The sequence below is a fragment of the Nematolebias whitei genome, chromosome 3 (genome assembly GCF_014905685.2).
Source record: "Nematolebias whitei isolate Nwh7 chromosome 3, NemWhi1, whole genome shotgun sequence".
Lineage (NCBI taxonomy): Eukaryota > Metazoa > Chordata > Actinopteri > Cyprinodontiformes > Rivulidae > Nematolebias > Nematolebias whitei.
In genome coordinates this window covers 54,096,832-54,115,076 of record NC_056500.1, presented here as the reverse complement: position 1 = coordinate 54,115,076, position 18,245 = coordinate 54,096,832, and the positions used below count along the sequence as shown (strand labels likewise).

The window sequence follows — 18,245 nt, the reverse complement described above, 5'->3', positions numbered from 1 at the left end:
GTTTTACTTTTGACTCCAGTGCACCCCCTACATTATTCAAACTGTTACATCTCAGTGATACATCATCCGATCTGTACCAGATTTTGGGTGCGTCATCTGTGAGCATTTCTAGACACATTGGTATTGTTCATTAACATTTGTCTCAAGTGCGCCCCTAGATTATTCCAACAGTTATATCTCAGTGATATATCATCCGATCTGCACCAAATTTTTTGTGCATAATCAGTGAGCATGTCTAAACACACTGTTATTGTGGTTTAACATATGACTCAAGTGCGCCCCCTCTCATACTGATATTGGCAGAAGGCGATTGCAAAGTTTATGCATATGCGCACCCTGGAGGATGCGTGCGGGAATAACATGAGAGCGTTCGCAACGGCGACTGGGAGGCGTTGCTGGAGCGCCAGCGGTCGCAGGTGATGTTGAAGGTTCGACGAATGCGCACCCCGGTGAACGGGCGCAGGACGAGAGCGAGATTGTTCGCGATGGTGACCAGATGGAGTCGCTGGAGCTCCTGCGGTCGGCGTCAGGCTGGAGCGGCGCTTTGCTGCAAGGGCCTTCAATGCTGTTTGCAGCTTTAATGGTCCTTGTCTTCTGACATTTATTAATAGCTGTCTAATTTCAGGTTATATCCTGTCTGTTTTCAAACATGCTGTGTTCAGGCCTCTTCTAAAAAAAACGGGTTTAGATCCTACAGCTTTTTCTAATTTTAGGCCAATTTCACACTTATCATTTTTATCCAAAGTTCTGGAAAAGGTTGTTTTCATTCAATTGCAATCTTTTTTAGACCACAACAACTTGTTTGAAAAAATTCAGTCTGGCTTCAGACCCCGTAATAGCACTGAATCTGCACTACTCAAAGTACAGAATGATATTCTTTTGCCCCTTGATGCCAAAAAAACTGTTCTGCTGGTGATGTTGGACCTCTTTGCAACTTTTGATACTGTAGACCATCAGGTCCTAATCACTCTGGCTCAGCAGGTTGGCCTTCAGGAAATTGTGCTCGAGTGGTTTAAGTCCTATTTAACAGACAGAACTTTCTCTGTTATGATTGGTGATCTGTCCTCTTCTTCAGTCTCTTTGACCTCTGGCGTACTGCAGGAATCCATTCTGGGGCTTGTTCTCTTCTCACTTTACATGCTACCGTTAGGACCCATCATTGCACGCCATAATCTGTCTTTTCATCTGTATGCAGATGATCTACAAATCTATCTGCTGGTCACTCCCAGTTCCTCACTCAGTTTAAACTCTGTTGCCATCTGCTTAAACGACATTAAGCACTGGCTGTCTCAGAATTTTCTCCACCTCAATAACGATAAAACTGAATGGATTTTATTTGGTGCTTCCAGTAATTCATGCAACATCTCTCCCAGTCTAGGTTATCCGCTCCCCCACGCCAACCAGGTGTAAGGATGGTACTTTTCTGTGGCCCGGTTTTTCTGTTTCCCTCGTGCTCCCTCATTAGTTCCATTAGTGCCACCTGTGTCTCGTCCCAGCTGTTTGTCATCATGTCTCGTCTTCTCCCTGTATTTAAGCTGTCCTATTCTGTCTTGTTCTTCGTCGGGTCGTCTTCGTTGGGTACGCTTCCTTGGGTCTCCTGAGTCTCTCCCTGTCTTCCTGGTCCCTCGAGTTCCCCGTGTCTCTCGTGTCTCCTGAGTTTTCCGTGCCTCCTTCCTTGCTTATGTAAGTTTTGCTGCCCCGTCAGCTCGTTTATTTTGTACTTTTCATTTATCATTAAAAGCCTATTTTTGTATATCTGCCGAGTTGAGTCCCTGTTCTGCACTCTGGGTTCGCTCCTGACACAAATCCTAACAGTACGACCCGACCAGAACAGAACCCAGCGGGCAGGGTTCTCACTCGGCAACACTCACCATTTTTGTTTTTTCCCTCCTCGTGCTGTGATGGACGAGTTCCTCTCCGTCACTCCTTAGCTGTAGTGATCTGGAGAAGGCCATCCATGCCTTTGTGAGCTCTAGGCATGATTACTGTAACACCTTACATGTGGGTATTAATCAATCTTCTATCTCCCGTTTACAGCTTGTACAAAACTCTGCCGCTTGCTTGTTGACTAACACATGTAAATATGAACACATCACTCCTGTCCTGTCTTCTTTGTACTGGCTCCCAGTTCAATTTAGGATACAGTTCAAGCTGCTGCTGTTTGTTTTTAAAGCTTTGAATGGCCTTTCACCACCTTATATTTCAGAAATTTTGAAAGTCCACCAGCCCAGCAGAGCTTTACGGTCTGCTGGCCAATATCTGCTGGAGGTGCCTTGCTCAAGGTGCAAACAATGGGGGGACCGGTCCTTTTCTGTTGCAGGCCCAACAGCCTGGAATCCTCTTCCCCATGAGCTGCGTGCCATCTCTGATCTGGTTCCGTTCAAAGCCAAACTGAAAACATACTTATTTAAAAGGCCTTTTAATGTTTAACTATTAGTAGTTTAGCATTTATTTATTTATTTTGTCTCTTTTACCTTCTTTTATTCTCGCTGTGTTTTTAATTTGCACTCATTTATTGTGTCCTGTTTTTAATCTTGTTTTGTCTTGTGAAGCACCTTGGTCAATGCAAGGCATTGTTGGAAGGTGCTATAGAAATAAAATTTATTATTTATTATTAAACCAATTTAGAGCCGTTCCTGTAATTCCAATATCATATTCAATTCTCTGTAGTAAAATATTGTGATCAACTGCATCAAATGCAGCACTGAGGTCTAACAGGACCAATGTAGACACCTGTCCATTGTCTGAGGCCATGAGAATATCATTAGTAACTTTCACTAGTGCTGTTTCTGTGCTATGATGAGCTCTAAACCCTGACTGAAACTCTTCAAACTGATTATTTTTTTTTGCAAATGATCATGTAACTGACCAGCAACTATTTTCAATAGAATTTTTTAGTTGAAAGTTAGATTAGATATAGGTCTACAATTGGCTAGGATTCTTGAGTCAAGGTTATTTTTCTTGAGTAAAGGTTTAATTACAGCAATCTTAAAGCTCTGTAGTACATAACCATTTATTAGAGGCAAATTAAGCAGATCCAAGGCGTGGTTATTAATTAAGTGAAATACGTCTTTAAACAGCCTGGTTAGGATGGGATCTAGCAGAAATGTGGATGGTTTGGATGAAGCTATTATTTTTGACAATTGAGAGAGCTCAACCGGACAAAAACAGTATGGTACTAACTTGGGGTTATTTTTATTCTCATCAATTAAAAATGAATAATATAAAGTTCTAGCTTTATGGAGCGCTTTTGTGTACGCTAGCAGGCTATCTCCATGATAAGTAAAATTCCTCAATGTAAGTAGAGCACCATTTTCTTTCTAGCTTTCTAGATGTCTGTTTTAAAGTATGTAACTCAGAATTGAACCAAGGAGCAAATCTCCTCTGATTGATTACTTTCTTTTTCAGCGGAGCAGTTTTATCAAGTGAAGTTTGCAAAGTAGTTGTAAGATGATCAACCAGATGATCTAAGTCACTGTTCTCTGATGCATTACTCTGCAAGACAGAGGAAAACATTGATGGAAGAGATTGTTTAAATTTGGTTACAGCATTTTCTGATAAGCACCTGCTAAGGTGAAATTTACTCTCAGTGACTGTGTAGTCATTTAATGTAAACTCAAAGGTTATTAAAAAGTGGTCATACAGAACATGATTTTGAAGAAATATTACTAAGTTATTAATCTCAATGCCATAGGTCAGAACCAGGTCAAGGGTGTGATGATGAGAGTGAGTGGGTGTACAGACGTTTTGAGTAAAACCAATAGACTATTAAGTTTTTAAAGGCTATGCTTGAGCTATCACTTTCAACATCTACATGAATATTGAAATCACTCATTGTTATGACTTTATTAATATTTAGTAGTAAGTCAGTTAAGAATTATCCTGATGCATGCTCAATAATCCAGGTAGAAAAATCTCAAAAAGTTAAGTCTAGTCCTCTGAACTTTCAAAAAACAACAAAACAAAAACAATGTAGAAATGCTTTGTCTTTCATCCAAAAGACTTCTTCAGTCTGAGGAGCTGTATTCAGCTCAGTCTTATAAATAGCACCTTTTCAAAGTAGATCAACCAGTTTGCTGCTGACCGCTAAAACTAGCTGTTTACATGATTAAGGAGGACCATCAGCCTAACAATGAATCAACAAAGTCCATACTCAATAATCCAGGTATATAATCCAACAATTTTCAGTCAGGTCATCTGGACAGTTTCTTTATTATTTTTTTGTGCTGAAACGTTTCATCTTCCATCCAGAAGGCTTCATCAGTCAAGGAAACACACAACACAAAACTGATTCTTCCCCCAACAGCTTACTCCAAAGTGGAACAAACCAGTTTTGTTGGTGCTAAGATGGTGTCTTTGGCACTCCCCCTCCTCCGGTGCTAGCCCTCTTCCTCGTAGACAGTCATGTCAAACTGGTTCAAAACCAACAAAGTCCATGCTCAATAATCCAGGTATACAATCCAATTTTCAGTCTGGTCATCTGTGTTATGATAACGAGTGTACCCAAATGAAAGACTCGAACTGAACAGAGGCCAGAAATGGTAAATGGACTGTACTTATGTAGCGTCTTTCTATCTGATCAAGATACTCAAAGCTCTTTACACTACAATCTGTGCCTCTTTTACCCATTCATACAGCACTCTACTAGATCTCTACAAAGCTAATTGAACAAATCATTCTAAAGAGACTAATCCGAGCTTTAGATCACATTCATACACCGATGGGACACACATAGGAGGCCATGAGGGGTTCAGTGTCTTGCCCATGGACACGTGGGCATGTGACTGCTGGTGGATTCGAACCCCCAACTCTTGCATTGTTGGATGACTGCTCTAACCACTCAGCCACAGCCGCCCCCTAGGACACAAATAACAGTTTACAGTGTTTATTTACAGTGGTGAGAAATCTGATGACATCAATACTTGGGGTCTGGATCACCTGGAGAGCAGAGGGGAAGATTCCTGGTCCGTAGGTGGATGGCAATTCAATACTGAGGTTTTAGATCTTACTGGAAGTTGTGGGTGGGGAGCAAGGAGGTATTAGTCCAGGAGGTCTTCAACATAAATGGCACGATAAAATGGTAAGTGGTGGAAGGCACAGCAGCTGTAGAGACGCAGGAGGAGTAGAGGTTCACAGGGAGCTCAAAGCAGGGCATGTGAGCAGCAAGGTCCAAACTCTGAGAAGGTGCAGAAAACATACAAGATTAATTTCTTGTTGATATCAGAAACAAACTGGCTAGAACACAACTACTGTTGGTAGGCAATGCCCGAGTGACTGCAGAATGGCTCCTGAAGCTTCTTATACTCCTCATGCTGGCTGTGGTGATTATCTGCAGCTGCTGTCAATTAATGCCTCTTTTCCACTGTCACGGCGCGGGTCGGATATTTCCGGCTTGACGCGCGTTTGAGGTCTTTCCACTGTTCCTAGAACCGGCTCGCCTCCCTAAATTCTGGCCCGGCTTCTCAAGGGGTCCAAGCGAGCCGAGCCGTGACATCAGAAACACTGTCGGTCACTGATTGGTCAGGGGGAGGAGTCTGTGGAGTCTTTCCAAACAACCCGATCCGCCATTTTTCTCTACCACCTGCCATTAGCGATAACTCGAGGAGCGTATCTTTTAGTATTTTGAAGCTATACAACAACAATAATATCAAAGCTGTGGTCAAATGCAGAAGTGCAGGTGTTGTTGTGCTTGGTGGCCAACGAAAAAAGTCAAAGCGAGCTAGATGGAGGATTGGAGGGTGGTTTGGACACGACTACTGCTCTACTTGAATCATTTATAGAAGATGGTGAGTGTTTTCTAACTTTAAACATATTTTAAGTTACTCATCCCATCGGTTCTGAACATATTTTTAACTAACAAAAGAGGCTGACGCCATAATAGGACAACGTCGGTGCTACGATGCTAAGCTAATTTGCATAAACGCTAACTGTCCTCCGGTCCCGTTTCTCATTGTATTTTATCCAGAACGTATTTCAGCGCGTGACGGTTCGTCTCTAAACTCCACATTAAACCCTCCAAGCCTCCCGGCTTCTGCCCCTGCTCCATCAGCGGAGTCTGCACCTGACAGAGCTCCATCACAGCCCAGCTGCACCTCACAGAGCAGCACAACGCTGCAGCTTCTGTGCTCGGTAAGAACAGATGCAACATGTTCCACTTCACTTTATTTGTGCCGATAAGGACTTGATTTATTTTATTTTTAAAGTAAAAAAAATTAATTGTTGAATAAATACTGAAAACGCACCACATGTGGTGGGATGAAATTATGTACACAGGGTCCCAGTTACAGACAACAATAAAATGTCAAAGAAAAACAGTAATAAGATCTAAGATATGAACTAAGAAAAAATCAACTAAAAAACATCTACTAATAAAACACTAAGCACTAATAGCAGTAAACAATCAAAACAATACGTCAAACAGCAACATGAACTTGAGTTTGTGCAGTTTGTACCTTATGAATATCTAACCAGGATAATCACTGTGAAAAATCACATCATGTTGCTGCTGATTTGTTTCATGCTGCTGCTGATCTGTTTCATGTTGCTGCTGATCTGTTTCATGTTGCCGCTGATCTGTTTCATGTTGCTGCTGATCTGTTTCATGTTGCTGCTGATCTGTTTCATGTTGCCGCTGATCTGTTTCATGTTGCTGCTGATCTTTTTCATGCTGATGTGTACATTTGTGTTCATCTGTTCACACAGACTCATGTCCGTGCTGCTGTTCAGCGTATTGTGTTTATTGTTTTTATGCTATTAGAGCTTATCATATTTTTAGTTGATGTTTTTCTTAGTTCATATCTTAGATCTTATTACTGTTTTTATTTTACATTTTATTGTTGGATGTAACTGGGACCCTGTGAACATAATTTTGATCCACCACATGTACCACATGTGGTGCGAATGACAAGAATATCTGTATAATACTTTCTGATTCATATATCCACTGTTATTATTATATTATTTTCATTATTTTTAAATCAATTTATTTTTCATTTTCTTATGTTATCAGTTTATTATTATTAATATATCTATTATAGCTGTTAGCTGCACCTTTCTTTGTTTTATGCATTTATTCAAAAACAGTATGTAGCTTGAATTAACCACCTGTTTCTTCTTTCTAGTGAAGAGAAAGAGAAAAGAGTCCAGTAAAGAAAAGTCTTATTTCATCACTGAATTAACATGAAGAACTGAAGCGGACACAGCAGGGACAACACTTGTGTCTTCTTCTGGATGAAGCCCGTGAGACAAGGGACAGACAATCATTAGTTGGATGCAGTATTTTTTTATTTTTCTACATTTTTCACTTCTTACTTTTCCTATTAAACAATTTTTTTCTTAAGTGGTGTCCTTGAACATTAAATTTCATAAACAAATTTTACAATGTTAAGTGCATAAAGTGTTTGTTTAAATCCATACTGGAAGTTGAGAAAAATTTCCAATTGCATTTGTAGTGAGCTGTTAGCTTCACTACTAATTAATTATTCTTAAAGCTAGTTCAAGCACAAAGAATATTAATTGTTTAATTACAACGGATTATTTTCTTTTTCGAGTTAAATTTCTGCCATGTGACCAAGATAACTGTGAGTGGATGTTTAATCAGTGACATGAGACGCCATTTTATCTTTGACCCATCAGAATAAATGGGGTCATTTATTTAACAGAATCATAATTTAACATCAAAACATGTACACATTGATTTGCTGATCTGTTTCTGATTAATAAACTTGGCATGCTTTACTACACAAGACAACAGAACATTACTGATTGAGAATGATTCATCCCTGAAGGCATCTAGCTTGATTTACTGGCGAATCGAGAAGTTTAAAAAGGAGGAATAGATTTAAGGAGGAAGTTTAGATGAATGAAAGTTATGTGTTGAACCAGAACATTGCACCCTTCCTCCGACATCCAGCTCAGCCCTCCGGTACACTTCAGGGTGTCAACGGCTTGTTACCTGAGATGGTGGGTACCTCCACTCTGGAACAGAAGTCCATTGGAACGCTCCGATTTCAGCGTTTCCGGTCAGAGTAGCTGGGGTCGTCAGAAATCGTGACGAAGTACTTGGTTCAACCGAATACGCTTCCTTAGAAGTTGAGCATTTACTGCTCGGGTTGAGTCACAGCCGAGGCAGGCTGTGACTACGCTGGAATGGAGAGACCCTTGGCACATGGTCAAATCCATCCGCTACTTAGTTGAGTCTCATCTTCGACTGAAAGTTCCAGCAAGACTGGAAAAGACCAAGACTCTGGAAGACTGAATAGTTCCAAGAAGTGTTGCCTTTTAAAGGGTATCCACTTCCTGTTACGTGGTACTTCCTGATTGGTTGAAACAACCAGCAGGGGTGTAGTTCTAGTGATGTCAGAGGGTCACTAGAAGTCAGGAGACAGCAGGAATGTTTTAAGAACGGTTAGTACAGACGGAGAAATGTTTTTAAGAAATGAGAGGATGCAGGTGCCAGCAGTTCTTATTTACTGTCTGAGAGTTTTAAAAACAAGACACTTCGTTCTCATAACTTGTCTCTGACTTTCGACCGACATCCACTACTCCTCATTCAGACAGAAGACTAAATGCACACTTACTTCGTAAATAGACATTTAACTTGTATGATCAAAGTCTAATGAGGTTTAAAAATCATTAATACTGTTTCACAGTTGATTTAAATGAGTGGTTTACTTCAACATTTAGAAATGGTATGAACTAAACACACTTTTGATTATCAAGATATTGTAAAATAGTAATGATAATGTAAAAAGAAGAGTGTTCTTTCAATTGATTAATTCAGGATACAATTAAATAGTCTCTTGATGAGATAATTTGTATTTCTGGATTCAAATCAATGAAATAACAGTTCCTGTCCCCTGAAAGTCTTCAGAGACAGATTGATGTCGTAGGCCTAGTTCACTACACATTTGATATTTAATGAATCCTAAGAAAAGATTACTAGAACCTGCTCAACTGTTAATATGTTATAATTTTTTTGGTTCTATGATGAAGTGAGACAAAAACAGTCAAAAATTCAGAAAGGACCGTTATCAGTTATCGTCTGTACAACTGTGGCCCGAGAGATTCAGCTGAAAGCCCTGGTGCACCTTTTATTTGAACCTGCAGAGATCTGAACAGCTGATCTGAAGCAAACAGGCAGGAGTTCACCTGAACTGACCACTCTTGCTGTGTTTGATGGTCTCCTTCACCATCCATCCATCCATCCATCCATCCATCCATCATCTTCTGCTTCCGGGTCGCAGGGGCAGCAGCTTTACCAGGGAGGCACAGACATCAACAGCCACCTCTTGTTTTAAAATTTAATGAAAGAGAAACCTTTGAAATTTAAGGACAAAATTTAATCTAATTGTTTTCAAGTCTGTAGTTTATTGTAAAAGCAGTTTCAAAGATTACAGCACAGTGTGATGTTTTGTAATTTTAACATGAACCTTGTGCATATCTGTAAATAATAAAAGTGAAGATATTTTTAATAAATCTCTATTGTAAAAATCTACACTAAAATGGAAAATACATGGGTTTAAACTGGCAGGGAAGGCAGTAATGTAGGATTATGAATCAGGTTTAAAAGTTACAGCTCATGAGGTACTCCATTAGAGCATGACATCTCTTCCACCACATCGTGTGACAAAGTCTTCAGGGTGTTCTTCTTCTTATTTTTTTTTTTTTTTTTTGTGATGAGGGTGTTCTTCTTCTAATACATTTAGTAGTGGCTAGTAAGTAGCTTAAGGGAGCACTACCGCCACCAGGTGGTAAGACGAGTTGGATTTTGGTCCCCGCCTACAGAGCCGGTCCAGAAGTGTAAATGGAAATGCAACGACACACGAGCCGATCTGAACTGACCCGAACTGACCCAATCCGCACCATAACAGTAGAAAAGGGGCATAAGGTTGCAGAGGAGAGAGAGAGAGAGAGGCAGGTGCAGGGAAGAACTCCTACAATCTGGACAGGTTGGTTTTTTTTGTGTGTGTTAAAACGTTTCACAGAGCTGCTGCCTCTCAGCGAGCAGGTTCCTGGTTCAAATATCGGTCCTAGGGCCTTTCTGGGTGGAGTTTGCATGTTCTCTCCGTGCATGCATGGGTTTTCTTCAGGTACTCCGGTTTCCTCCCACAGACCAAAAACATGCTTGTTAGGCTAATTGGTAACTCTAAATATTCTCTAGGTGTGAGTGAGAGAGTGAATGGCTGTTTGTCTCTATGAGTCCCTGTGATGGACTTGCGACCAGTCCAGGGTGTACCCCGCCACTCGCACAGTGACTGCTGGACATGGGAACCGGCGACCCCCGTGAACCTAAATGGAAGAAGCGGGTAAAGATAATGGATGGATGAAACATTTCACCGTCTATCCAGAAGGCTTCATCAGTCAAAGAAACACACAACACAAAACTGATTCTTCCCCCAACAGCTTACTCCAAAGTGAAACAAACCAGTTATGTTGGTGCTAAGATGGTGTCTTTGGCATGCCCCCTCCTCCGGTGCTGGCCCTCTTCCTCGTCGACAGTCATGTCAAATTGGTTCAAAACTAACAAAGTCCATGCTCAATAATTCAGGTATACAATCCAACAATTTTCAGTAAGGTCATCTGAACACTTTCTTTTTTTTTTTTTTTTTTGTGCTGAAATGTTTCACCTTCCATCCAGAAGGCGTCATCAGTCAAGGAGACACACAACACAAAATTGATTCTTCCCCCAACAGCTTACTCCAAAGTATAACAAACCAGTTATGTTGGTGCTCCTCCGGTGCCGGCCCTCTTACTTGTCGACAGTCATGTCAAACTGGTTGAAAACAATGGATCGTTAGCACCCTGATGGTTGCTTGCTATTCACAAGGGACTGAGTGATACTAGCAATAACAGCATTGTAAGAGAGGGACAGCTGAACAAGGAGGCCTCCACCCCTGTTTAATGATGGATGATTTCTTTTCACAAAGATCGCCTCCTTTACTCCTCTCAAACCATCGTTCCTCTCTGTCCAGGATGTGAGCATCTTCATCCCTGAACGAGTGACCGCTGGCCTGGAGATGAGTGTAGACCGCAGAGTCCTGGCCTGATGATGTTGCTCTTCTGTGCTGGGCCATCCTTTTGGCCAGTGGCTGTTTAGTTTCCCCGATGTAAGACTGATCACAGCCCTCCTGACACTGAACAGCATACACAATATTACTCTGCTTGTGCTGGGGGACTGTATCTTTGGGATGAACCAGTCTTTGCATCATTAACTGAGACCTCACAGTCCAAGAAAGCCAACCTGCCATTTTTTGCATCTTCTCATATGAACTTGATGTATTTATCCACAGAGTTGATGTGATCAGTGAAATGTTGGACTTCCTGAGATTTAGTTTTAACTCGGGTGTCGTCAACATACCTGAACCAATGACTTGGTGGTGTCCCTGAAAAGGACGTCAAGGCTCTCTTTTCTACCTCCTCTGTACAGGTTGGCAACAATAGGAGAAACTGGAGACCCCATAGCACACCCATGTTTCTGCCTATAATATTGCTCCCCATATGTGAAGTAGGTTGACTGCAGGCACAGTTTCAAGAGTTGACACAGTTGTTCTGTGGAAAGCGTGGTCCTGCTGCTCAGAGTGGTGTCTGATTTTAACCTTAAACTGACCACCTCTACTGCATCATCAACATGAATGCACGTAAAGAGTGATGTGACATCAAAAGAGACCATTGTTTCATCGGTCTCCATGATGACATCCCTCACCTTGTCCACAAAGTCCATGGTGTTCTGTATGTGATGTTCTGAGCTGCCAACTAAAGGGATGAGTACAGATGCCAGATATTTGGAAACATTGTAAGTGACAGAGTTAATCATGCTAACAATTGGTCTTAAAGGTACACCTTGTTTGTGGATTTTAGGTAAACCGTACAGACTAGGCGTGGCCTCCCCTGGGTACAGTCTGTGGTACAGAATATGGTCAATAGCCTTGTCCTGCTCCAAAATTTTCAGGCAATCTATCAACTTCTTCTTGTAACCACTTCCTGGATCTCTTCAGCAATTCATAATTGGTTAAGTCACTAAGGAGTGTCATAACTTTTTCATGACAGTCTTTCTGGTTCAAAATCACTGTGCACCTTCCTTTGTCTGCTGGGAGAATGATGATGTTTTTGTCCTTGCTAAGAGTGGTGAGTGCATCCCTCTCCTCTCTACTGATGTTGGAAGGTGGTGGTTTGGTATTGCTGAGGCAGGCTGAAACTTTGATTCTGAGTTGTTCTGCTTCACACTCTTTAATTTTGTTGTTATGTATGGCTGACTCAGTGACTGTGATCATCTCCACCAGAGAAACTTTTCTTGGTGCAACCGTAAAGTTCAGTCCCATGGCAAGAATCTCTGTCTCCGGCTGGGTGAGCTGTCTGTCAGATAAATTCTTTACCCACTTTTCTGACTCCCTGTCGTGTAACTGTCTCCCGGAGTGTTGTCTTCCACTGAATGTGTTGTTATTGGAATCGTGATGGTGTTGACGAGTTATCAGTAAGTTAAATTGGTTTTGTTGTCGAGTCTTGGACTTGACATGGTGTGCTAAGCGTGCCTGATCTGTACAGTCTATCACTTGCTGAAGTGTGGTCTGATCTAGGCACGTTGTTAGTTTTTGTTTAATGTGCTCTTCTTTAGACAGTTACACGACAGGGAGACAGAAAAGTGGGTGAATAATTTATCTGACAGACAGCTCACCCAGCCAGAGACAGATGTCTTTTCGGACGTCCTTTTCAGGTACACCACCAAGTCATTTGTTCAGATATGTTGATGATGACTGGGTTAAAATTAAATCTCAGGAAGTCCAACATTTCACTGATCACATCAACTCTGTGGATAAATACATCAGGTTCACACGAGAAGATGTAAAAAAATGGCAGGTTGGCTTTCTTGGACTGTGAGGTCTCAGTTTCTGATAGAGGACATTTGCAAACTGAGGTGTACCACAAACCCACCCACACAGACCAGTATTTGCAGTTTGACTCCCATCACCCTTTGGAGCACAAGTTAGGAGTCATCAGGACTCTGTACCACAGAGCAGACAGCATCCCCACTAGCTCAGGAGCCAGGCAGAAGGAGAAATCCCACACAAGACAGGCTCTAGAGCATATGTGTCAAACTCAAGGCCCGGGGGCCAAATGTGGCCCTCGTTGACATCTTATCTGGCTCTCAAGATGATATGTGAAACATAAAATGCTTCAATCTCTTGAACTTTTTCAGTAATCTTTGATTATGATGTCGAAAGCACATCAAAGAACATCAAGTGAGGAACCTGTGACCAAGAAAATATGCTGGGTATCTGATTTGAGGTAATGGAGTTTTTGAACTTGGCCCTTAGTTTGAAAAAGGTTTTAAGTTTGGCCTCCTTTTGTAAGTATGTTTGACACACCTGGTAGAGCAATGTGGATATCCTAACTGGGCCTTCCTGAAAGCAGAGAAGAAACCCAAACAGGACTCCAGTCAGTCATCAGGTGAAAAGGAGGAACCCAGACCCAGACCAGTGGTCATTCCAGATGTTGAGGGAGTATCAGAGAAACTGAGACCTTTATTTTCTAAACATAACGTCCCAGTGGCTTTTAAACCCCAAAATACATTACGGCAAAGACTGGTTCATCCCAAAGATCCAGTCCCCCGGCACAAACAGAGTAATGTTGTGTATGCTGTTCAGTGTCAGGAGGGTGATCAGTCTTACATCAGGGTAACTAAACAGCCACTGGCCAAAAGGATGGACCAGCACAGAAGATCAACATCATCAGGCCAGGACTCTGCGGTCTACACTCATCTCCAGGCCAGTGGTCACTCTTTCAGGGATGAAGATGTTCACATCCTGGACAGAGAGGAACAATGGTTTGAGAGAGGAGTAAAGGAGGCCATCTTTGTGAAAAGAAATCGTCCATCATTAAACAGGGGTGGAGCCTCCGGGTTCAACTGTCCCCCTCTTACAATGCTGTGATTGCTAGTATCACTCAGCCCTCTGTGAACAGTAAACAGCCATCAGTGTGCTAATGATCCATTGTTAGGCTGATGGTCCTTCTTGAGCATGTGAGCAGCTGGTTTTGGTTGTCAGCAGCAAACTGGTTGATCCACTCTGAGAAGGTGCTATTTAAGAGACTGAGCTGAATACAGCACCTCAGACTGAGGAAGTCTCTCGGATGGAAGACGAAACGTTTCTACGATTTTTTTTGTTTTTTGAACCCGTCCAGAGGACCAGACTTAACTTTTTTAGTTTTTTCTACCTGGATTATTGAGCATGCATCAGGATAGTTTATAGTAAGTGTGAATCGAAGTGTTTAAAGTTGTTAAATTTCTCAGAGTGGAGCAGAGCATACTTAAAATTCAACTAATCAGAACAAATGTGAAAGGGTACATAACAGCTGAAATTAGCAACAAAAAAAAACATCTGAAAAAATATTTAAATTTGCTCATGGAAGCTGAAAAAAGCTGAACCAGAATGAAATGTGAAAGGAGAGTAAAATGTTGTAAACAGATCTAAATTTCTGAAGAATGTAAAATGAGCTCAATTCATTTTTTAAGAGTAAAATAATAAAGGCAAAATATTTCAAAAAGCTAAAGTTACACCAATATCAAAAGTCATAGCAGGATTGTCCTGAAAGAGCTGAACGTTTTGATTTATGATTTGTTGAAATAGATGAAAGCTGCTGGATGAGAAATGTGTCAAAAAATTCATGGAAGAAAAATGGATCCCAATAGTGTGACTGCTTCTTAAACATTCGCACAAATACTTGTGTATATAAAAGTTGTATTGATCATGGTCAGAAAGCTCAAACATGGAAATGAGTTGTCACTGTGGCATCATTATGTACAGTTTATAATGGCTCTTAAACGTTTAATTTTACAACAATGTTCAGTCAGGTCATCTGGATGGTTCCTTTTTTTTTTTTTTTTTTTTGCTGAGATGTTTCATCCGAAGGCCTTCTTCAGTCTGAGGAGCAACAAACAACCTGGAGTCCCACAAAGTCCCAGTTTCTCAACTGGGAGTGTCGTATTTGTAGGACTCCAGGTTGTTTGTGGCTCCTCAGACTGAATAAGTCCTTCGGATGAAGGATGAAACATCTCAGAAAAAAAAAAAGGAACCGTCCAGATGACCTGTTGGATTTGTACCTGTATTATTGAGCACAAACTTTTGGTGTTCAATTTTAGTATCTTTTAGAAACAAAACATGTTTTCTTAGCTGCAAACGACCACAACTTAACAGTATTTTTAACATTATTTCTTTATTATTCATTCAACCTTTATTTAAACAGATAAATCACATTGAGCCTCGAAGACTCATTTACAAGAGAGGCCTGTTTAGACAGACCAAAAGTAGTGAAACTGGACACATGTAGGAATTAGTTGTGCTGATCTTGGGAAATAATTGCTTAATGTTTTTATGTTTGTGTTTAATTTTTGTCCTTGCTCTGACTCTTGGTGTTTGTTGAGCAGTTCCTTCTCCCCGACCAGACAACTCTTTCCACGACAGCCGAGGTCAGAGCCGGGATTCTGCTCTGTCGGGGGACGGCAGCAGCTTCACCAACCACTCCAAACGTCAGCCTGCATTTGACCCCTGGTAATAACACAATGTAACCACAACCTAAAATACTCACTTCTGTTTGATAAAAGATATTTTGTTGTTGTTGTTGTTTGTTTCTCAGCCTTGACAGCATGACAGCAACACAAATGAGTTCACTGCTGTTGTTGAAACAATGCTGTCAAGACTAATTACATGCTGCCCAGATGACATTGTGGGTTTGACACAAATTGTCAGGTCTTGGTTGAAACAGAAAAAACAACTTCTCAGCAGGGACATCATGCTAAGCCCTCATTCTTTTATTTTCAGGACTGGCCCAGATACTGTAGTCTTGAATGCCTCCGAGCCATCCAAAGAAAAGGAGAAGCAGGGATTTTTTAGAGCAATAAAAAAGAAAAAGAAAAAATCTCAGATGGTAAGTTGAAGACTTCTGTATGCAGGATTTTTAAAAAGCAATATATTGCTTTCTACTTGTCTGTCCACAGGTTGCACCTCTTCCACAGCTTGCCAGATGCTTATTAGTTTGCTCCATTTGCTCTTCAACAGAAATACTCTTGTCTTAATGTGAAACATTGTTTTCTGTGCCACCAGTCATGTGTTTTTACAGTACAGGCAAAAAGATGGAAGGCTCCCTGTCATCAAGAAATATCTTGACCCTCTATTTAGTCCAAAGAATAGCATAAAGCGTAGTTCCTCTGTGAGAGTCCTCCCTGTAGTGCCTTCTCCCATCTTGTTTTACAGTATCCTCACCTCCTACCTCAGTGTCTTCTGGTCCTAACATCGCATGCATTAACATTTATCATCACTGTTTTGTTGACTCATTCTAATCGTGTTCTGTTAGAGAATTGTGCAGTAAGAGTGAGCCTTGTTTGACTATGAACAAAGTAAACTTACAGTTTTTAAACAGAGCCACACACACACCAATAAATAATTACATTTGTGTTTTGAGCTTTTAAATAACACATGAATAAAGTTGGATTTTGCCGTTAGAAGTTTTTAGTTATATGAAAAGTAGTGCCATCCTAAACAAAAACTTTTTTCTGTATAAAAAGCCCAGTATTCCATGCGCATATCACCCACCACCTTTCATGTGATAATTTTAAACTAAGGTCATTTTATGTTCAGCAAATATGAAGTTATAGCAGTTTTGGTAAAAAATATAAATGCTATGCCAAATCCCGTGCTCAGAGTCTGTGATGTGAATGACTCATTTACAACCACTCAAAAGTTTTAGCACAATTTACCGGTAAGTAAAATTGACAAAGTAATATTCATCTTTCTGTTTTCTATGGTAATGTGGCTCTGGCAACCCTCTTAAATTGAGCAGGTAAATCTGTTGTAGATGTACATCTAATGATTATCACCTGAAAGTTGAATTAAAATCTGTCCAGTGGGTCATGATATGTCTTCATACAGAGTTGATATTACATAGTTAATAGCAACATTTTAAACAAAGGTTTGAACAATCTGTGAGTGCTCAGAATATGTGCTGGAGATCAGTCTCAGCTACCACCATGCCAATTTTAAGCTCCGTGTCTGTAAAACTGACTGAATTGGAGACATTTGTGTGTGTTTTTAAGGTCAACTAGCTGTGGCAGCCATCTTGAATTGGATTGATTCAGATGATGTACATACATTGATTAGTTTCTGCAAATTTAAAATTTGTTTAGCGGTTCATGAGGTGATTAGCTAACAGAAACACACAAATACGAACATACACTTTATTGCTCATCTTTCAGCAGCGGGCGATAATTAAAAATGGCGGGTCTGACAAGTCCCTTTTATGTTGTGATTCGGATCATTACGCCCTCTGTGACTGAGCTTCACAGGCTGAGTGAGGACGTACGACAGCACTTTGGTTTTGTTGCTTCCCAACGTAACGCAAAAGCATCTGATCCACTTTTCAACGTGGGCCTAAACGAAGACCTAATAATAGAGTTTAGATCAAAGGGATGGGAGGTGGGATAAAAGAAGAGGTCCTAAGGACAAAAGCCTCCATATTTTGACATGTTAAACTGTCTACCACCTCTGTGGCAGTAATGGTGCAGCATGAAACTAGTGTTTGAGGCTCCATTCACGTTTCTATTTTTAAGTGACAGTTTGCACAGATGCTGGCAGTGGGTGGGTGTTAGGGGAGTTACTGCTGATGACAGTGCACAAATAAACGCAATCTGGCCTGCAGAAACCACGCATTTAGACTTGGAGCTGGAGAACTATCATACCCCACACTCCATAAAAAAACTGATAGTTTGAAAATTCCTCAGCAACAAAACAAAAAAAGAAACCGTCAGAATGACCTGACTGAACATTGGATTGTATACCTGGATTATTGAGCATGGACTTTGGTGTTTTGAACCAGTTTGACATAACTGTTGATGAGGGAGAGGGCGTGCCCCAGAGGCCATCTTAGCACCAACATAACAGTTTTTTTCCACTTTGGAGTAAGCTGTTGGGGAAGAATCAGTTTTGTTTGGCGTTTGCTCAGACTGATGAAGCCTTCTGGATGTAGGGCGAAACGTCTCAGCACAAAAAAGAAACCTTGGGTCTTGGAAGAGGGCAAGAAACAGATTAACAGCCAGAAGGGCTGTCCAGAGCTGTCCCAGGGCTCTGGTGGGCGGCCAGGAGGCAGTCCGGCAAGTGGAAATGTCAAAGGCAAATGGCCGGGCGACCATCCAATACTTGGCAATGGGACCAGATCTGCAGCGGGTGATGCAGGCATGGGGGTCAGATCTGCAGCGG

At 41.1% G+C, this 18,245-nt stretch overlaps 1 protein-coding gene across 1 annotated transcript in view; it reads left to right on the top strand.

Moving 5' to 3' along the window:
• LOC119407554 (cyclin-dependent kinase-like 5) overlaps positions 1-18,245 on the top strand; it is a 246,122-nt gene that overhangs the window by 223,863 nt on the left and 4,014 nt on the right. Inside the window, 2 exon segments of the mRNA XM_037674374.1 lie at positions 15,422-15,545; positions 15,816-15,921. Coding sequence (XP_037530302.1) covers positions 15,422-15,545; positions 15,816-15,921 — 230 coding nt within the window.